Raw genomic sequence first — 22,514 nt, 5'->3', positions numbered from 1 at the left:
TTAAGGACATTTTCTAATCAAACTATGGACCATGAGACAATTTTAGATCAAATTATTAACGGAAGTTTTTGTTTAATTTCTCATAGTTTAAAAATATTTTTGACCCTTTTTCTTTATCTTGAATTTCAATAAAACTAAGTATGTTCGTACCTATTGTCTCTTTCAAAAAGTCATCATCTTTTCACTATAAATAATAAGTACTCAGTTATAAATATCAAATATGGCGTATAGGATATCTGCACTGCACATATCAATTTGACTTGTCCTATAATGAAATTAATAATATGTACTTTCTAATCAGTATAAGCAATATTTTTTTTTAAGAAAAAAATATTTTAAGCCCTTAATTTCGTTCAATTTATTAATTTGCAAACAACTTTCAATTCATTAAGGTAGTTTTTTTTATATTCCTAAAAAAAATTAAAAGCTATCAATTTAGGATATAAAAGTTTGAACAAGCACAAAGATAACGAACGACGAAATGAGAAGATGAGGTTCAACCCTACAATTCCAAAGATGGGAAAGGTTTAATTAGGCTTGTAGCTTTAGTAGGATGATCCATCAGCCTTAAACAAGTTCAGCCATTGATTTGGTGATTAGTGGTCTAATTAAATACAAATTCCAGATCCATGTTATTATTTTCCCAATATATTAAGCTGAGTGTCGGCAATATAAAATTTAATAACATTCATTTTGAGTCATTCATCAAACTAGGGACCCCAAAAAAAGGTGTTTTTAATTGATTTTCTCTTTTCTAATCTTCTTTTTCTCCCTTTTGATTAATTCTCCAAATTACTAAACAAATGCTTTAAATGTCAGTAGCTGACTCATCAACAAGTGGGAAAGTTTAGATTATATTATCCAAAAGGTAAAGGAATTCTTATACAGTAACATGGAGAAAGAGTGGAAGCAACACCCTTCAATTATTGAATTCTCTTTTTCTTCCAAAGAGATTATATTTCATTAATTTATCAGAATTCTCTCATTTCTAGCCACAAAAAATCATTAAACTAATACCTATGAAAACAAGAAATAATATAGTGTAGTTAATAACATTGACTTCAATGACCAAGGTTGTGGTGGAGTGATAAGTACTCCTCTATGATTCTTAATCAGTCTCGGGTTCAAACCCTCCAGGTATGGAGTCGTCTTTATTAGGGAGCACTTTACCCAAGGTGGAACCTCTCGAATGGAATTCAAATTTAGTCGTGCTCTAATGTGGGTAGCGGACACTAGGTAGGCAAACCATCAGATTCCTTCCTAGCAGCCTGCAAGATTAGACATAGTGAGAAGAACCAGCTATTTATACAAGCAGATTCATTTCACTTATATACTAGCCGCCTATCTTTACTATCCTTTTTAACTCATTTTGTTCCCCACTCCACTTACCTTATCTTTATTATTGCAACAATCAAATGCTATTTGTATTATCCTATAAAGTTATTTGAATCTGTAGTGTGTACTCAACAGAAAGATCTACAATGGAGTTACTTCATCTTCTCCTCTTTTCATGGGCCCTTTCTGCTCATCTCTTTTTAGCTATAGCACAAAGATCCACTTACATTGTCCATTTTGACAAATCTTTAATGCCTAATGTCTTTACTGATCACCATCATTGGCATTCTTCCACTATTGATTCCATCAAAGCTTCTGTTCCTTCATCAGTAGACAGATTCCACTCTGCTCCAAAACTTGTTTACTCTTATGACAATGTGTTACATGGATTTAGTGCTGTTTTGTCCAAAGATGAACTGGCAGCTTTGAAGAAGTTACCAGGTTTCATTTCAGCTTACAAGGATAGAACTGTAGAACCTCATACTACCCACACATCTGATTTCCTCAAGCTCAATCCATCATCTGGGCTATGGCCAGCTTCTGGTTTAGGCCAAGATGTGATTGTTGCTGTTTTGGATTCTGGCATCTGGCCAGAATCTGCGAGTTTTCAAGATGATGGTATGCCTGAAATCCCGAAAAGGTGGAAAGGAATTTGCAAGCCAGGCACGCAGTTTAACGCTTCAATGTGCAACAGAAAACTCATTGGGGCTAATTACTTCAATAAGGGTATTTTGGCTAATGATCCCACTGTGAACATTTCCATGAATTCTGCCAGGGATACTGATGGTCATGGCACACATTGTGCTTCCATTGCTGCTGGGAACTTTGCGAAAGGTGTTTCCCATTTTGGATATGCACCAGGAACAGCTAGAGGGATTGCTCCACGAGCCAGGCTAGCTGTATACAAGTTTAGCTTTAATGAAGGAACCTTTACTTCAGATTTAATTGCAGCTATGGACCAAGCTGTTGCGGATGGTGTTGACATGATATCCATTTCTTATGGGTACCGTTTCATTCCCTTGTATGAAGATGCTATATCTATTGCTTCTTTTGGAGCTATGATGAAGGGAGTTCTGGTTTCAGCTTCAGCTGGAAATCGAGGTCCAGGGATTGGAAGTTTAAACAATGGATCTCCATGGATCTTGTGTGTGGCATCAGGCCTCACTGACCGGACATTTGCAGGAACTTTGACTTTGGGCAATGGCTTAAAAATTAGGGGGTGGAGCTTGTTTCCTGCACGAGCCTTTGTCAGGGATTCTCCGGTGATTTACAACAAGACTCTTTCTGATTGCAGTTCGGAGGAATTGCTATCACAAGTTGAAAATCGTGAAAGCACCATCGTTATATGTGATGATAATGGGGATTTCTCTGATCAAATGCGTATTGTCACTCGAGCAAGACTTGGAGCAGCCATCTTTATTTCTGAGGATCCAGGAGTGTTCAGATCTGCTACATTTCCCAACCCTGGAGTTGTAATTAACAAAAAGGAAGGGAAACAAGTCATCAATTATGTGAAAAATAGCGTCACTCCCACAGCCACCATCACATTCCAAGAGACGTATCTAGATGCAAAGCCAGCACCTATAGTTGCTGCATCCTCTGCACGAGGCCCCTCCAGAAGTTACTTGGGAATTTCAAAGCCAGACATATTGGCACCAGGGGTGCTGATTCTTGCAGCATATCCACCAAACATATTTGCTACAAGTATTGGGACAAACATACAATTGTCCACTGATTACATTCTTGAATCAGGCACATCGATGGCTGCACCACATGCTGCTGGAATTGCAGCAATGCTAAAAGCCGCGCATCCTGAGTGGAGTCCTTCAGCTATTCGCTCTGCCATGATGACAACAGCTGATCCTTTAGACAACACTCGAAAACCTATTAAAGACTCTGACATTAATAAAGCCGCCACGCCCCTAGACATGGGAGCAGGGCATGTTGATCCCAACAGAGCTCTTGATCCTGGCCTAGTATATGATGCAACTCCACAAGATTACGTAAATCTCCTATGCTCTCTGAATTTCACAGAAGAGCAATTCAAGACAATTGCAAGATCATCAGCCAACCACAACTGCTCAAATCCATCAGCTGATCTGAATTACCCATCATTCATTGCCTTGTACAGCATTGAGGGAAACTTCACTTTGTTGGAGCAGAAATTCAAGAGGACAGTTACAAATGTTGGTAAAGGTGCAGCTACATATAAAGCAAAGCTAAAAGCTCCCAAGAACTCTACAATTTCAGTGTCACCACAAACATTGGTGTTCAAGAACAAAAATGAGAAGCAAAGTTATACTTTGACAATTCGCTATATAGGTGATGAGGGTCAAAGTAGAAACGTTGGTTCGATCACTTGGGTTGAACAGAATGGTAACCACTCTGTTAGAAGTCCGATAGTAACATCTCCCATTATTGAGGTCTGGTAATAAATTCTGCTACTTTATGTGGAATGTATTGCATTGGGATGCATAGGGCCATCAGATTCTTGAATTGGAAGTACCAAACACAAGAACAAAGGGAAAGCTAGATGGGAAACCATGTATACTGTATGAATTGTCTGTGCCTATCCCAAATTAATAAATAAATTTTTAGTCAGTAGTATTTATTAGTGCACATTTCTCCTTTGTCTTCAACGTTTTCACCAATTATTACATATAGTACAAGATACCACCTTTTTCATTTACTATCAATGGATAAAATATTATTGCAAATACAGCTCCATCACTTTCTAAGCTCAACTTGAGTAATAATAACCAGCAAAGTCATTTAACTTAATGTTTTTTATCATCTGAGCGTTATATGAAATGATTTTATTGACATAAAACAAAGTTGAATAACTTTGCTATTACACAAGTTTTCCAAAAAAAGTCATGTATAATATGACAATTATGGCCCCCACTTAAATTTATTTAGTTCAACTAGTTAAATATATGTAGCCTAGCTAGCAATCACATGTTCACACTCATTTGCCAACACACTTAAGCTAAGCTGCATTTCAATATTTGGAGGAAAATAAATTGAATCTCAATCGTGCAGCTCCCCTGTCTCCACCTAAATATCCACAAAAAAAGTTATTTTATTTTAGAGAATTGGAAAAAAAAGTAATTACTACTTTCTAAGCATTTTTAAGATATTGATAACATAAATTACTATTTTAATATTAATTAAAAAAAATTAATTAGTCAAAACTCAAATATTTTTTTAAAAAAATAACATAAAAAAATATAATGCAGTAGATAAGACACTTTCTTTTTAACCAAATCTCGAGTTTGAATTCTGAATATGTAAAAATTGTTACTAGAGTAGAACTCCTATGATGGATACCGGATAGGAATGGAATGAAAAACCAAAAAAAAAAAAAAATCACAAAAATATGTCATACAAAAACTGGAAATTTGACAAAACAGGTCAGAAAACGAGCATCTCACGCTTGTTTTTTTTCTCTCTCCATCGCTATCATCTTCCCTTCCTTCACACGTTGATTATGCATATGACAATCGAAAAGTCATGTGGGACTGGTGGTACTGTTTCTCTTTCAACTCCAACAAAGACAACAACCCTTATTCCCACAATTTGCTCCCAATTCGACATGAAAATCGCCCAACAATTCAAAATCCATCTCCGATTTCCCGTTCCACGATGATTCTCACCTCTTGGCTAAATCGTCGCCGCTTCCGGCGCTACTTCTGTCTCTTTCTCTGCTCTCCTTTTCTTCTTCCTTTGTTTTGTGCTACTTGCCCTATCATTTGTGCTGCTGAAATCTGCTACCGTCTGTGCTATAGCCGCCGCAGCCGATCGCCGTGGAAATCGGAGGAGAGATTCGACGGCGGAGGCGGCGATGGGCGGGGACGGTGTGAGGGAGCGGAAGGTAGTATAGATGAAAGTCAAGAGACAATGTTGTTGCGGAGGTATCTGGATGATCAACTGCTTCTAGTGATTGAATCTGTGTACAATTGTGGAGATGAAGAAGATGAAGATGTGGAAGTTGCAGATAGTAGAAGCCTTCTTCTGCAATGATAGAAGAAATCCAGAGGTCTTTGGTTTATCTCTTTTCCTTTTTGGTTTTTTTGTACATACAAGTCAACATTGATAATTGGGATTCTAAAATCTCGCCAACAAAGTAACCGTTCAGATAGTTAATCGATTGAGTTACTAAGAGTTCTCGAAAATAGAATAGTTATGGGCTTTGTAATCTTCAGTATTTTCACGTCTGGTCGGAGGAAAGGAATAATTTTCCCCAATATATCTGAAATTTAATCAAATAGAACGCGAGATATTTATATCAAATCACTCAATTTATTATATGGTTAAGTGAGTTATTAGTCAAGTTTTTATACCCTTTTGGGTTCTTTGTTATTTTTATTGTGATAAGATTGATTTTTGAACTCGTTTGCTGCACTTGTATTTAAGGTTGATTCATATAATTTTTTATAATGGCATAGATATTAACAATTATAATAATAGTAAAAACGATATACTATGTGTTATGCATGATATAAAATAAATTGAAGGAAAAAAATACAAGTTCATAGATATAGATATTTGTTATGAATTCAATGCATTTGGCCAAACATGTACCTAATTAATATTCGGCTCAACTTTTGTAACATTGTACTAATGTTTAGGTGATTTTTTGTCCAATAAATTAGGATGTTCTTTACTTTTGAAAGATATGATTTGAAGATATTTGAATAAGATATCTTAATATTACATTTTTTGTGTCTATTGTTTATATTTTTCGTTCTGCTCACATTTTATAATAATGTTCTCATTCTAGTTCTTTTTTACTCTATGAGGCAATGTGATTTTTTTATGCTATAATTTAAAAATTCAAAGAAAATGGAAAAGTTCAGTTTCCCATTTTTCGAATGAGACAAAGTAAGGAAAATGTGACTGCTAACTAATTTTTTGATGTTTTCTAACTGTAGTAACAGGAGGAGTTAAAAAATCTGAACTTATATTGCTTATGTTATGCCTAGAGTTAATACTAGGATCGACTGTATATAGTTGTAACAAGTGATGCAATCAGAATTTTTACTAATAAAATTCAAAATATAAAAAAGTAATTGTAGGAAATGAAAGAGATTCAATATTTATTATATATATACACAAAAATAACAATTTTAACCTTATATATACAGTATAATTTTTTGATAAAATAAGATTTAAAAAAATTCATTTGTGATACGCTAGCTCCAAAGTTGTTATTGTATTGTGTACACTAGATAAATTTTCTTTTGTGATGCTTCATTGGTGTGAAGCGTTGGGATGAGAATCAATCAAAGGATAATTGAGTACCTAAGGTCAATAATCCAAGATAATGAGATTGACGAGAATGTTACATCGTATTGGGGTGGGTTAGATGAAATGGAGGTTTACATTTCGTGTTTTGTGCAACATGAATTTGCTTTCAATATTTAAAAGGCAAATTCTACGAAGTGTTAGTTAGATCGACTATTTATATGGGACAAAGTGTTGGTCATTCGAAAGCTCTCATGTCAAGAAGCAGGGGCGGCTGGTAAGCTTTGAAAAAAAGACTTTGGCCTTAGGCCCCCAAGTTTAGGGGGCCCCATTTTTTGGTTTCTTACGTAGGATTAAACTAAAAAAAAAAAAAAAACTAAGACTTTAAATTCAAACCAAATTAATGAGATGACTTGATATGACTATTACTTTTTACCTTTTTAATGTGTACTTTTTTAATTGTACAAGTTATCTTTTTTTTTTTTTTACCTTATTCTTTTTCTAATTTATTTTTATATATTCTATCCTTCTCTCTTCCTCTCTTCTATTTCTTCTCTCTTTTTCTTTTCTAATCTTATATCTCTCTTAATCAAAACTTAAGAATTTACTTGTTCTATTGATAATTTCAATTTTCAAAAAATATAGTTTATGTTTTTGATTTGAACAATTTGAAGTATATGAAAATATTTTTGGTTTTCTAGTTAGTGGGAAAAAATTGAGATCATTAGATGATGAGAATTCAAAAAAATATTGTCTTAATCTTGAATGTTCCTTAAAACATAATACTCACTCCGATATTGACGGTTTAGACTTATTTTCTGAGTTAAAAGTGTTAAGGAAAATCATACAAGTAGAAGACAATACTCTAATTGAGATACTTAATCAAATAAAAATACTTGATTCTTTTCCAAATGCTTACATTGCTTATAGAATAATGTTAACAATTCCTGCAACAGTCGCTTCAGCAGAAAGAAGTTTTTCAAAATTAAAAATAATAAAATCGAATTTAAGATCAACAATGTCTCAAGAAAGATTAAGTGGTTTGGCTATATTATCGATTGAAAAAGAATTATTAGAAGAGATTGACTACACAAAAATTATAAACAATTTTGCATCTCAAAAAGTTAGAAAAATAGATTTGAAATAAAAACATATATAATTTTTAAAAATTTTTTAAGGCCTCTAGTTTGATTTTGGCCTTAGGCCACCAACGGGTTTGAGCCGCCCCTGTCAAGAAGAAGAGTGGAAGACATGAGAATGTTGAGATGGATGTGTGGGCATATCATGAGAGATGAGATTAGGAATGACAATATTTGAAATAAGGTAAGAGTGGATCCCATAAAGGATAAGACGCAGAACAATTAACACTTTATTATATGGGTTGGAAAACTTTGCAACATTTTGGCAGTAACCTGATATTTACAATCCTTTCAAGCAAACTAGGCACTATGTTGCAGGGCTCCTTACCCTTCGGGGCGGCCCAATGGTTTGGGCTTGGGACTTCCATGTTGGAGGTCTCAAGTTCGAAACCCTTGCCAACGAAAGCAAGGGGTTTGCCTTCTGGGTCGAGCTCGTCGCATCGCACCAGGCTTGCCTAGTGTGAGAGCCTAGTGTGGATTACCTCTCCTGTGTGGTTTGCGAGCTATTGCATAGGAGGGGTTTTTCTACCCTATGCGCACCCAAAGGGTAGCGACTGAGGGTTTCCCTTGTCATAAAAAAAAAATGTTGCAGGGCTCCTTGTGTGTTTGGTTTTGTATATGTGATCACTGGAAGGATCCACCTGATTTGGGTTTGCACATATAGGACAAAAGCAACAATGGTACTTTATCCAACCTCAAAAATAGTGCACAAAAGGGCATTATTCAAGCACGTGATAGACAATCTAATCCAAGTAACTTCCATATTTTGAGCACCACACACACGCCCTCTGCTCAAACCTGTATTGTTTTTTTTCCTTATAAAATCTATTTTATTTATTTTTTTCTTTTTTTAAAAATAAATAAATTTATAAGCATCTCAGAGAATAAAAGATGGAAGAACAAGAGGAAGAATGCCTGTTTCAAGTGTGAATTTGTGGGTAAGCATATGCAGTCTCACAAATAAACCTAAAGAATATGCCTAGTGAACCAGATACATTAAGATGGAAACACAATATTGATGGGCAATTCTCTGTTAAAAGGGTTTATAAAATGGAAGAAAGGGTACAGTGTAGAGGGCAACCAAAAATATGGAGAAACTTATGGAATAGTCCATCCCCAACCAAGGTAAAATGCTTTACTTGGTTGGTGGTTAAAAGAGCATGCCTGACACAAGAAGTTTTGAAGAAAAAAGGGGCCATCATAGTTTCCAGGTGCTTCTTATGCAATGAGACAAATGAAACAAACAGTCGTCTATTTTTACACTGCACTTTTACAGCACAACTTTGGTCTATTTCTGAACATAACAAAGACAAGCTGGACTATGCAGGAGCATACTGCAGATTTGCTTAGTTGCTGGATGAAAAGAGGAGGCAGCAAAAGTCAAAAGAAGTGGTGGAGGATCATCCCACAATGCATCTGGTGGACAGTTTGGAGAGAGAGAAATGGGAGGTGTTATGAAGATAGATCCAATTCCATCCAGAAAGTTAAATGGAATTGTATAATATCTTTCTACTTTTGGTGTAAAGAAGTAGGTTTAGAGGATATAGATCAGTTTGTAGATTTATTAAGATCTCTGTAAGTATCTTGTTTTCTAGTTGCTATTTTTTTTATCTAACACTTTTTGATGGTGTCCAGCATATCCTTAATGCTGAGGAATACACATTTACCAGTTTCAAAAAAAAAGTGAGACTGAGATGATTCGAGCAATATTGATAGGAAATGAACATATGTTCCAATGAGGTGTGAAAGGTTAGTTGTAGTAGGCTTGAGGAGGGTAGAGATAGGCCAAGTAAGTATTGGCATGAGTTCATTAGGCAGAATATGACATAACTTCAATATCACCGAGGATATGACCCTTGACAGAGGATACGGAGGTCAAGAATTATGATTGAAGGTTAGTAGGTAGTCGGACATATTTCTTTTCCATCTTTGGAATACTAGTTGGTATTTTTCTTGTATTTTCTTGTTCTTAAATTTTTATTAATACTTGCTATTTCTTTAGCCTCGATCTATCAGCCTGCCACCAGCCCAGCCCCCTCCCCATTTGGGATCTTGATAAGATGGGCTAGGGCCATAGATCATTTTTATGAAAGATTCTAGATCAATCATATAATGATAGGTGTGTGATGCAGCAACTACTCAACCTTCAAATGTTTAGACACATCTGAAAGGAGGATACTCTACTTGTAGTCGGTGGCTGATTCTATGGTTCGAATCTGTGACATAGATCACATGGAGGAGGATAACTTTTACCGTTGCTCCAGTTCCCCTCTTCAACAACTTCAAACTATAAAACTAGTTTAGTGAGTGAACTCCTGAGTCAATTTGTGTCAAACAGATAAAATTCATTCCTCTTTATCATATGTTACCCAAACAAGCAAGGAAATTGCTATATTTAACTTGGTCATACAATGGGAACTCAAGTCAAGTAACTACCTCAGCTCAAATTGGAGAACAAGCAACTTCAGTTGAATGACAAAGCCACACGATTAGCCAACATATGCACTATTCCGCCCACGCCTTAACTGTATTTAGACTTTAGGTATAAGATCTGCACTTGAAAGGAAGGTCATTCATTAACTATAATACATTGCGAACTTTGAACATCACATTGGTAGTCCATTGCAGATTTTGAACAACATTACAGATTAGTCATCCTGAAATGCACTCATAAAATTGCAATTTATCATCTCTATTGTCACAACAATCGTAACCAATCAAAAATGAATCTAGTTCTTAGTCTACAAGATTAGCTCGACTACATACCAACCACTAATAAGAACAGAACTGTTACGTTAAATATGTTACCAAACAAACACGAATTTAGATGTTACAGAGTGAATTATAGCTATATCGTGGGTCAATGCGACCTGTAGTAGGAGTCAAAAGCTGTACCAGTAGATCAAATTGTCGTCATCAAGTGGTAGAGGTTGAATGCGGAAGACTTTGAAAATGTTTAGCTCATTGCGTTGTGACACTCTTGGCAAGATTGCGAGGTTGATCAACATTGTATCCACGCAGTACAGTAAGATGATAGGCCAATAACTGAGACAGACGACAAATACAAGACAATAATTAAGCTTGACTGTAAAATCTCAAACAGAAATTAAATAAAAGGAGGAAAGGAAAACTGATGTGCAGCAACTATCAGATTCAGGAAATTTCACAGAATTTACTGAAATCCTTGTGAATTCTGCTAAGCCAGTAAATTGATCAACACGCCAAAGTTTTCCTCTATTTCCCAAAATAGGGAAAAGATGGAGGCAAGTGAGAAAAAGAGGTAGGGAGGGGTTTGAACTTCTTTTTTTCTCCAAGGAGTTTGAACTTAGAATAAGATGAAAAATGCAGGTAATGGTATAAGAACTAATGCTAGTCTATCATATTGCATATGGTCTTAAGTGATTCTTGCCCCCTAGCATGCTTTCACAAAGTAGAGTTTAAAAATACTGATTGACATGATATGAAGCAATGACCAAGTAAGAGTGTAAGAGGTAAAGATTGACAGAAATATTGCCAATTAATGGCATTCAATGGTTAATACAGCAGCCAATCTAGTGTGGGAAAACAATACATAAAGTACTTACAGAATAAAAACCAACAACAACAACATACACTGTGTATGCAAACCTTACTCCTACCTTGTGAAGGCAGAGAGGTTGGAGTAAAACAATTCAAAGCAAGTTTGAAAAGGATATTCAATATTGAAGAGCTACAGAATAAAAACCATTAAGTGGAAAAGTTATGATCGTGGCACCTTATTTCCCCTCCTGCTATATAATATGTTAAAAAGGGCTTTAGTGTTTACATTGAAGGACCTGATGATTCTCATGTTGAATCTTTCGAGATGTTACCTACCATAACTTTTTCAATTTTTGAGAACCCTAAACAAACTCCTAAAGTGTTACGCGCGCTCACGCACAGTGTCTGGGTGCGTATATAAGAACTGTTGCTCCATTACTTTACAGATCATACCAACTCAAAAGAATTACAAAATATTAAATATTTCAGGTGGATTCCAATTAAATGTATGCTCAATGTTCCACAGTAATGTAAGAGTGCGCACTAGTTTTATTTGAAAACACTGTACACTTGCCATTTCTTTTTTTGGCTAAAATAATGATATAGGCAACTGAAAAAAAAACCCACTTCAAAGTAATCGGAAAGGTCAAAGTTATCTTAGTTTAACGGTACATCTAGATGTACACATATTTGGCTTGCATCTTGAACCAGCTCATTATGGCCATATAGTGAGTGTTCTTTTCATTTTATTCAGTGGTTGAGGCACATAGAGGTAGTTTTAGAATGATATTTAACAAACTTGCATATTTGTACGTCATTTAAAATAAGATTAATATAGAGTAGCCTACTAAAAGATATCCTAGGAGTGCCATAGATCACAAGTTTTGATTAGTAGATCAAAACTTAGATGCATTAAGGTTTAAAATCATCACCAATCCATCTAAAGCAATAAGAAGTATATGTTAGGAGTCAAATAAACAGAAATACGTTACTTAATTTCCTTATTTGTAAATTTATATATGCTTCACATTGAAAGATGTTTACAACAATTGGCATGCTTCTAGTTTTCAAGTGGTATTCCTGATATATTCTAGGCACTTAAAAGGCCAACGAAAATATGTAGAGTTCATATGCATCTAAAAGAATTATCACAGTTCGTCTACCATCATGTTGGGTAATCCAGTTTATAGATGCAGTCCAAAATTTATCAAAGAGCAGACATATTGGTACACAGAATCCAGATCTGCCCCATCCCTGGTGAGGAAGTAGATTTGTCTAACAATCTACTAACTCTAAGAGACACATGTCAAGCTGTATAATGCCCAGAAGTTTAATTGCCACAGTTACAAAGGAAAAGGGAATTGCAGCTTTATCTTATACTGATTTGTGTGAACCAACACGTCTAAAGCTTCAACTATTGGGAATTGGCATTGCTAGTTATATATCCTAGGTCTGCAATACATCGATTTCATGCGTGCTTGGATGCTTCAGGTCTAGTGTGTGGAAATATTTCATAGAATGGTGGTGGCATGACCCCAAACATCCTCTATCTGCTCTGATATCATTTTAAATTGTGTCAACAGCCTCAATTAAAGCTTAAATTGTTAGAGTTTACACATTATGTTTCTTAATTTTAGGTCAGCAATAGCTTTTGTATCATGAGGAAACAGCAAATGTATCCAAGGTAAAATAAATTCTTCACAGAAAGAGGCTTAGATAGAAAAAGCGTATTCACAACAAAAATGTGTTGGGCTAAGAAGAATGTTGACACTCTGTAGTTGTCAGCCAATAGTCACTAAGAGGTCATTTGGTAGGGTGTATAAAAATAATGTTAAATAGAGTATATTAATAATGCTTGCATTAGTAATGCATGCATTAGTTATGCAAAGATTATTTCTTACGCATTGTTTGGTTTGGTGTATTAAAAATAGCACACATTGCATAATTTTTTTAAAACTATTTATTTACAAAAATACCCTTCACAAATATGATGGAAAAGATATAAAAAAGGTTTTGAGGGACAATTGGATCTTTAACCATGCTAATGCATGCATTAAATTCCCTTGCATTACTAATACCATGGATTTCCATGTATTAGTAATACACTCCTCAATACACAATAGAGTGTATAACTAACATTAGTTATACATAGCTTAAAAAATGTACCAAACAAGGTACTACTAATACACAAAGCTAATGCATGCATTATTTTTGCTAATACACTCTACAAACGACCCCTAAAAGTTTTTATTTCACTGAATTGTAAGCCTAAAGAAGAGTAGAACCACTACCTGTAATGGAACTACATTAATTACGGGCTGCAAACAGTCCACAACCTGTGGAACTTCAATTACTCGAGACGATCCACCAACAGAAACAGATGCTTTATCTCCTTCTGTGCACATAACTATCAGTCGACCTTTCCGTGCATGAAGTTGTTGAATGACTGACTGTTGTTTGCTGCAAACCAACCAATTTGTTAAAAAGCTGGCATTCACGGTCGTGAAACTCTCATTATTAGTTAAAGACTAACCTAAAACAAGAATCACGGGTGGCAATTACTACAATAGGGAGATTTTCATCAACCAAAGCCAAGGGACCATGTTTCATCTCTCCAGCAAGTATTCCTTCACTGTGCATGAGTGCCACCTCCTTTACCTTCAAAGCACCTTCAAGAGCTGATGCATAGTTGTAACCTCTTCCAAAAACAAGAAGTGATTGCTCAGCAATTAGCAGCTTAGCAAGATCCTTCATTTCTTCATCAAGCTTGAGCACCGCTTTCACTTTGCCTGAAATTCATGTAACGTACCCAAAAACGGTCATACAAGTACCATGAGCATGCCATACATTTAAGGACAATTAGAAACAAGAATTTTAGCACCAAGTAAAAACTCACGTGGCAAGTAAAATAAACCATCAATTATTGCTTCTCTTCTTGCTTGATTTGAGAGTGTATCAGCTCCGATTGCAAGAGCTAGCATGGCCATCACAACAATTTGGCTTGTGTATGCCTGTTGATCAAAGAGGTAATTGAGAAGCCAGTGCTAAAAGTGACCACTAAAATTCAAGAAACTGTGATTTACCTACCTTAGTACTTGCAACTCCTATCTCACAGCCCGCATTTATGTGAACACCACAGTGAGTGTGCCTAGCAATTGCACTACCAACAGTATTTGTAATGCCAACACATAATGCACCATTTTCCAGAGCATACTCTAATGCAAGCAAAGTGTCAGCAGTTTCTCCTGATTGACTAACGAAGACAGCTGTATCTTCTCGATATATTGGCCCTTGTCTGTCCACTAAATCACTGGCAATCTCCATGGTTACAGGAATACCTAAATTAGAGAAATAAAACTAGTGAAACCAAAGCTACTCTAGAATCTACTCCTTATCTGTTGCTATAGAGATCAAAACAACTTCATTAGAGTTATTAACAACTAACCAGAAAGCTCTTCCACAATGGATCTTGCAGCAAGAGCTGCATTGTAACTTGTGCCACACCCAACAAAAACGATTCTCCTGCTTCTTCTTATGGTTTTGAGGTGATCCTTCAGGCCCCCCAAAAGCACAGTCTTTGCTTTACATGATCCTGCACGTATAAGTCTCCCTCGCATAGTTGTCGTTAAAGATTCTGGCTGCTCATGGATTTCTTTTTGCATGTAGTGCTCATATTTTCCTTTGTTTATCTGTTCTACCTCCATTTCCAAAATGGATAAGGCACGTTGAACAGAAGCAGGTCTACTGAGAGTACCACCATTCTTACCCTTGTCAAATTTGTAAATTGACACTCCTCCATCCTGACTCATCAGAAAGCAAAAGTTATAGAAGCCCACTCTATAATGAACAAGGAAGAAAAAAAGGTCATGTGCATATATTGATCATTAAGTGCTTCGCCTATTTAAAATGTGCATATATTTCTTGATTCGGGATCTTTTTAAGCCTTTCATGGCAATGTGAAAGAAGTGCTTGCTTGAAAAATACTTGATGCAGAGTTCTACACATGCTGCAAAATACTTGATGAAGAGTCCTGCACATCCTACATAGACATTAGCTATAGATTCTAATAGCTTGTCTAAACCCACTGAACTATATTCTAGATGGAAAATTGTAGCCCTAAACACCATGTGAGCCGTAGTTCAACAGGTCATGAATGTGCTTCCCAATTGTTGCCCCACTTTAAGTATCAGAATGCACCAAATGCTCACAAACTCATTCTATCTTTTATGACAGTAGCATCCATGTTTCTAGTAAATTCATTTTATAGATGTATTGAACCTTGGAAATTCTATATTTACTTCTGTATAGTATGATTAGTCTCTCAACTATTCTGTATAGTATGATTAGTCTCTCAACTATTCTATAGGACTTACCATTATCTTTGATAGTTATCTCTATATTATATAAGACTCCTCTACTACTCCATTTCAGGCATCCTATTTCAATTATGTTAGTTACATTACATCTATCATGTTATTCGCCCAAAAGACTGCACCTAATATATGGACTGTTGGAATTTAGACACCATTATCTCGTGACGTCCATGTAATATTCATTTATCTTATGGAACTAAAAGGTGATACTCGTGATAATAAAAAATAAACAAAAAGAAGGAAAAGGGGGGAAATCAGTAAACCACTGCAATCTGCTACGAACTTTTAGCAACCAATTTTGTAGGGAAGTGTGAAATTTGATCCAAGACAAAATATTCGGTATCCGTATTAGAATGAAATGGGCTCAAATTGAGTAATATGGATATCAAGGATTAATGCAGCCAACACCAAACTAGATTGGGATTGATGACATAGTTTTTGTTGTTTGAATGATCCATTCTCCCACCAAACTAGATTGGGATTGATGCATAGTGTTTGTTGTTTGAGTGATCCATTGGCACTATCTTCTGTAGCTTTCGGCTTACCTTACTTCATATTCTCTGGTAATATTCATTGTGTATGGAATTCATTACACTCTGTCCAAGTCCCTGAATAGCTTCAAAATACCATTTTTCTCCGAAACTAAAGAAAAGGGCCCACGTGATGTAGTCACCAACCCACTCCATACAAGTCAAGAAATCCAAACATAATTTGTGAAACAAGTTCAAGTAAATCCCATTTTTATCTGTGAAAAACAAAAGAAGAAGAAAACAGAGAGAGAGAATCCTTCAGCCTTGTAAATGGGAACAACTAGGGGTGTCAAATTGAGCCCAAATATAGGTAACCCACTCAACCCGCCCAGAATTTTATGGGTTGGCTCAAGATAATTTGAATTGGGTTCAATCTCAACCCATTCAAGCCTTATCCCATTTTTAAAGAATCTTTCAATTGAGCCCAATTTAATTTCCAATTTCAACCCATTTTAAGACTCTTTATTTGCATTAATGCAATGTATGTTCTTATATTGAAGGTATGAATTACTATCTATTTTATATCTTCTAGGATTTATCTATCCATTTGTAACTTTTTTATTTTATTTTCTTGAGTGGAAATTCAAATTGTGGTTATAAAAGTTAAATAACAATATGTTAAAATGATTGAGATTAAGTGGGTCAAATTGGGTGGGTCATGACCCAACCCGATATTTAGCCCATTTGAGCCCAAAGTAAACTTGGGTGGGTCATGACCAAGTCCAATTTCTATTTAAGCCCATTTTAACATCTCCAATTTCAATCCAACCCATTCTAACATCTCCAATTTCAATTCAACCCGCCCATTTGACACCCCCAGGAACAACCATGAAGAAGGGGGTATAATTTACAGAAGAGATTATAACAACAATAATATTAACTAGAAAAGAACCTCCTTCAACTGCATCTTCGAAGAAACCAACAAAGATTAAGCTTTTAAGCTCATTAGAATGAAGAGGTGGTATATTAAAAAAGAGAAAGCTAAACAAATTAGAAGGAAATAGTATTCAAAGTTAGCTTAGTAGTAATGAGCTCCATTTACTAATGGCAAATAGCTTTGGATGGAGAAATTAACAATAAGGGAGTACCTTGATGTGAACAACTTCTCCATCCTCAATTACCAAGACCTTTTTAGTATGTTCAACCAAAGCATTGGCATCACTGGACAAGAATAATTCTTTTGGTTGTCCATTGCTTGAAGGAAATTTAGCATCACTAAATGATGATCCTGATGAGGCCTTTTCTTCTAAGTCCTGGAATCAAAAGACACTTGTTAACCTGTGAGCCTATGGATTGCACAGTCAAGTAAATTTCTTCCAATGACCAGTTAGGTGAAAATATATCCAATACGAACGGAAGATCCAAAATGGATCAATTGCAGTCAGCTCTACATAATAAAACCATAGGATGATAGCCTAATCCAAGATATGTCAAACTTGTATACGAGTTTGTACATACAGAAGCTGATATAAGTATTTTATACTACAGGCTGATTTTCATTTTATTGAATAGTCACACACCACTCTTGCAGTTCTGTGGTTAAAAGGCAGGAGAGGTCTTAAGCTAGATTTCTTCTGGTAAAATGTGAGACTGATACAAAGCAAAAAACGAACTTGTGAGAATCAGACTATACTCTCAATTTTGTGTGATAACCCAAAGATGTTTTGCATATCCATACTGGTTGAACAAAACAAGAGGGTAGCAGCTGTATAAGAGACATAAGATCCAAGCCATGAACAATAGTGGTCTAATCTAGAAAATTTCCAAATTGACAAGCACTGAATAATGCATCTTTTTTGTTGACATAAACTCTTATCAAAGGGGATGTAAAAGATTTATATCAGATTCATCCATTGTACAAGTTAACTTACTTTTACACCAAGAAGAAGTGGACTACCACGTTTGCAAGCAATCAACTCATTTGGGTAGTGTCGACTTTTAAATGTGAGAGCATAGGCTCCTTCTAGATGCCTTATTACCTCAAGCACAACTTGACTGAATGTCACACACTGATCACCTGAGACAACAGTCTAACAGTTATTCTACTGGTGAACCGTATCAAGATTTTTATGCTCTATGAGGAAAAAAAACAAACTAAACTAGGAAAGGCATTCCAGAATCTCCAGCAAAAACAGTTTAAGGAGAAGTTGGCTAAAATGCAACTGCATTCATTTATCAGAATAAGATAACCAAAGATCTCTGAAGCTATTCAGTCATCAGGTGTGGTTGCGAAGAAAAGCTTCTCAAACTCCCAAGTAGCTTCATTGAGAACAGGCCAATAAATCAACCAACAAACTCTGCACTGACTTGATTTATAGAAAGGGAATGGTCAAGGAAAAGCAAAGAATGATACATTTATCCTTGATGCATTCAGGTGACTGATATATGAAATAGCATCTGTGAAGAATAATTAACGGAGAAATCCAATGAGTTGAATCATTGGAAAAGACGGGCACAAGAGAGACAAATTACAAAATGGAGATATTACAGCTGTCTAATTCTGACTATTATGGAGAATAGAAATGATAGATCATCCACTTGGTAAAAGCAAGATAGTTAGAACTGATAGTTCAAAGAATTAATATCATATCATGATCAATGAATACTGTGCAGTTAAATACATAAATTTGAACTCTAGAGATATTTAATTATGTCATTAGCAGAAAGTTTAGACCAAATCAAGATGGACAAGATATAATTAAAAAATAAAAAGAAAGAAGAAGAAGCCAAGTAAAATTTGGGGCACAAAGAGTCAATGATTACATTGATACCAAACATTGCAAGATCTCTCTATGACAAAAACTATTCCATAGCTATGAAAGGCTTTGATTAATGGGGAGGTAAGGAAGAAGATTCAAGTATAGCAAGATTACTTTAAAGAAAGCATCACAAAGAAGCAAATTTACCATCTTGCAAGAGAGAAAACCCTCAAGAATAAAGATAGTGGATTCAAGAATTAAAATTTTCTACTAGAAACTTGATGCTATAAAAATTTATTGTGAAAGGAAACAGCAGAGACAATTTATGGCTTATTTATAGAACAGGAGAACCCATTATAGTGGTGTCCAAGCTAGATTGTACAGCCCATTCATTAATTTATCACTCTTTCTTTGAGCAAAGAAGCAAATTTACCATCTTGCAAGAGAAAAGACGCCCAAGAATAAAGATAGAGCATTCAAGAGTTATTGCTACTTGAAACTTGATGCTATAATAATTAATTGTGAAAAAGGAAACAGCAGAGCCAATTTAATACTAAATTATAGAAACAAGAGAACCCATTCAATAAATTTATCACTTTTTTTTTGGGAGTTTAACTGATATTATTAATTTTTTAATTTTTAAGACCGTGACATCTGAGTTGTCGTGTAAGTCCTGTGTAGTGTATGTTTAGTTTTGTATTAGGTATCTATAGGATTTAGCCCTTAGCTGTAAACAGTGGCTGCTTTATTAATTTCATGGTGTATTCTCTTTTCATGTACTTTCTGGTTCCAGGACTTTAGCCGCCTTTGATCTTTATTACTAGCAAATACTCTTCCTCTACATCGTAGCTTTGTTACTGTCTGGCTGCAGATTTCTTTGCTGTGTATAATCACCCCTAGACAGATCACCACAGATTGCTAATGATCTACTCAGAAGTTCATTTAAAGATGTACCTAGAGAGAAATGTGTTTTGAAGCAAACATTGCAAACCCAGGGAACACAACAATGAGTGGCCATGTTATTCCCAGATTTCATGGTCAAGGGAGCAGAAGGAAAAAGGAGGACTAGCTGAGAAGAGTTGGAAGTATGTATTCCAAGCAGTCAACTGGATGTAACAATGTACTTACCTTCTTCATTAGCTTTATCAAAGATAAATTTTGCAAGCTTCGGAATTACTTCTGTGTCTGTTTCAGACTCAAAGGTGAAACCATGTCGGAGAAGGGTCTCTTTCAATACCTGGAGAATCAAAAGACCGTGAAATGCATAAGTACATCATACACAAGAACCTAATGCAGATAAAACTGATCAAGAAATACCTATATGCATAAGAGACTGGAAATGACTGAGACATGACATAACCGAAGGTGCCTACTTATTTTATTTTAGGACTTTGCAGTTCCACACAAAAAAAATTTGAAAAGAGGCACTTCAAAACAACATATTAGATCAAAATAAGAGACTTCAAGTAACCAAATCTAACATATCAAATGATCAGTACCAAAAATGCTACAGCAGATATCTTTCAAGTCCAAACTCATTTCTCAGTTAAGACGAAAAATAAATGAGTGTGCAGCTCAATGAAAGGAAAACCAAAATTTTCCCATAGACAGAAAATAGGAGCCAAAAACAATGTGGGCAAATTGCCAGTACGTGAAAGAAAACAATTAGATCCTGGTGGAAATAAATATAAAACTGTAGTTAGCACACTATTAAGTAATATCGGATTCTGTCTGGCAAGACCGCTTAGCACCATAATCCAGAGACTTCTCAGGTTGTGGTTATATAATGTAACCAGTCTAAGTCCACTTTCTTGTGCAAATCCTGTAAACTATTAGCAGTAAGGTTCTGGAAAGATCAGACAATATGGTAACTGTTCTTCCTAAAGAGTTAAACCTCTGATACTCTCTTCATCTCCAGAAGTTGCTTAAGTAAGGATGTCACATAGTAACGAATCTAACTGCAGCTATCATCAATTGCTTTAGTATGGATAATAGAGCTTCCCCACAATAATAAGACTCACATGACTAATCTGGACGGACTTTCCAAATTAAGAAAAGGTATTTAATGGTGAGTATATGACCTTGCCCATGGTGCTGGCTGTATCATGGCCTTCACCACAAAACCAGAGTAAGTAAACTGTTGATGGGAAAAAGTTGGAAAGTAGATTAACTAAGGAACCAGGACATATTGCCAGAATATAATACTATATCCACCTAGTGCATTTTTCTCTGGGCTGCATGATGCCATGATCTACAAGGGATATTCTTCACTAGCAGAAAGTACCATTCTTTCCTTCCAACTGCTTTCTGACAATAACGAAGGATATCCCATACTTGCATGTATCAGTTTCTCTTCTACTAACTAAATTCAGATGATGCAGAACGCAAAAGTATATGAACATGTACAGTAACTGTCCAATAACTTCAAAATTATCAAGAACGGATAAGTGCCTCTTTCAACTTCATTATTTCTTTTTCCCTTTTCTATTTTATTTTTATTTTTGATAAGTTATGCCTCTTTCAACTTCGTACATTCATACAGTTGGTAATTTCAAATGTTCAACATGATAACTCTAAATTTTAACAGCAAACAGATTTTACATGAAAATGCTAACAAAGTTGGGCTAGTCAAGATAAGGTCAGCACACAAAGAAATTCAAGGTAACAATACATTAGTCAACTCGGATATAGTTCCTCTAATATAACTTTCTAGAGAATCTTTCAGGATTCAGACATAAACACCATATTCTTTGATGAAGACATAAACACCATATTCTAAAAGGTGAATTACTAAGAATATGGGGCACATAGCAAAAACAGTATAAACAATAATCTTACACATGCACAATAACCAAATGATTATCATTTGACACACCATTCTACTGAATAGAAAGTGATTAGAAACCACAAATTAACCATCCAGAGGATATTCGGCCTCTGAAATTGAGAGTAACCAATAAGCAACTGAACTAATAACGGAATGTAAAGAATGTCATGAGATAAGTTAGGAACCTCATAATTGGTGATAATACCATTGTGCACAACCAAAAAGTCATTTCCAGCACCAGAACTTTGAGGATGACTATTCTTAGGAGCAGGCTCCCCATGTGTGGCCCACCGGGTGTGTGATATTCCAGCATGAACAGAAAATGATTCTTCGAGATTCAAATCTGTAGCAGCAACATCTGAGCAAGTGAAGTCAATGTTAGAGTCAGAAAATGATACTCGATCACTGGAATTTTAAGTGTAAATGTAAAAGCAGACGCAAATAAGAAACGTTTAAGGAAGTTTAAAAACATTTTGATCTAAGAAAAGGACAACTTCCTCCTAGGCTAGGATACCCCATAATCATAAATGATCAGTGTTTTAGAATGTAATCCATATGTAATATAGCAAAACGTTGGTGGCAGCAAGAGATTGGCAGATTCAGCAGTCCAACACAGGCATTGTTCAATATCAAGCAAAATGCACTCAGCTGTACAAAAGGCCTGGAGTTAAAGTTAAAAATATTTGGCACAACAGGTGATGGTAGTTCCAACATGGAACATAGCAATTGCTAAATACCATGGAAAATGTACTCAGCAAACTGTCAAACTATGCCGCGAAAGCATAATATAATGGGAAGGTCTTTCTAATTAAAAGAATGTGGAAAGGGCATACAGATTGGGGGGG

The 22,514-nt window shown here is 35.5% G+C and overlaps 2 protein-coding genes across 5 annotated transcripts in view; one reads left to right on the top strand and one right to left on the bottom strand.

Annotated features, from left to right (window-relative positions):
- Positions 1-1,087: 1,087 nt before the first annotated feature.
- On the top strand, positions 1,088-3,954 carry LOC102602027 (subtilisin-like protease SBT1.7). The gene has a single exon (XM_006345339.2). It carries the CDS (start codon positions 1,482-1,484, stop codon positions 3,765-3,767), a length of 2,286 nt encoding a protein of 761 aa, XP_006345401.1. The 5' UTR covers positions 1,088-1,481; the 3' UTR covers positions 3,768-3,954.
- A 255-nt stretch (positions 3,955-4,209) lies between these two features.
- LOC102601127 (glutamine--fructose-6-phosphate aminotransferase [isomerizing] 2) overlaps positions 4,210-22,514 on the bottom strand; it is a 22,146-nt gene continuing 3,841 nt past the window's right edge. The window contains exons 2-13 of one of the 4 annotated variants that reach the window (XR_367158.2): positions 21,855-22,027; positions 19,971-20,079; positions 18,015-18,160; positions 17,232-17,396; positions 14,686-15,040; positions 14,328-14,578; positions 14,137-14,251; positions 13,774-14,029; positions 13,532-13,700; positions 10,617-10,766; positions 10,158-10,272; positions 4,210-4,392 (exon numbers count right to left, since the gene is read on the bottom strand). Coding sequence is in view for 1 of the 4 variants with exons in the window: in XM_006345337.2 (XP_006345399.1) it covers positions 10,683-10,766; positions 13,532-13,700; positions 13,774-14,029; positions 14,137-14,251; positions 14,328-14,578; positions 14,686-15,040; positions 17,232-17,396; positions 18,015-18,160; positions 19,971-20,079; positions 21,855-22,027 (1,823 nt within the window). In the remaining 3 variants the exon portion in view is untranslated. Of the gene's footprint in view, positions 4,393-7,603; positions 7,810-10,045; positions 10,273-10,367; positions 10,767-13,531; positions 13,701-13,773; positions 14,030-14,136; positions 14,252-14,327; positions 14,579-14,685; positions 15,041-17,231; positions 17,397-18,014; positions 18,161-19,970; positions 20,080-21,854; positions 22,028-22,514 lie in introns of those variants that run through there. The other 3 variants (XR_001473224.1, XR_367157.2, XM_006345337.2) reach the window with 3 other exon arrangements.

This window comes from Solanum tuberosum, unplaced genomic scaffold (assembly GCF_000226075.1).
Source record: "Solanum tuberosum cultivar DM 1-3 516 R44 unplaced genomic scaffold, SolTub_3.0 scf00068, whole genome shotgun sequence".
NCBI classification, from domain to species: domain Eukaryota; kingdom Viridiplantae; phylum Streptophyta; class Magnoliopsida; order Solanales; family Solanaceae; genus Solanum; species Solanum tuberosum.
This window is presented reverse-complemented; position numbering and strand designations above follow the sequence as displayed.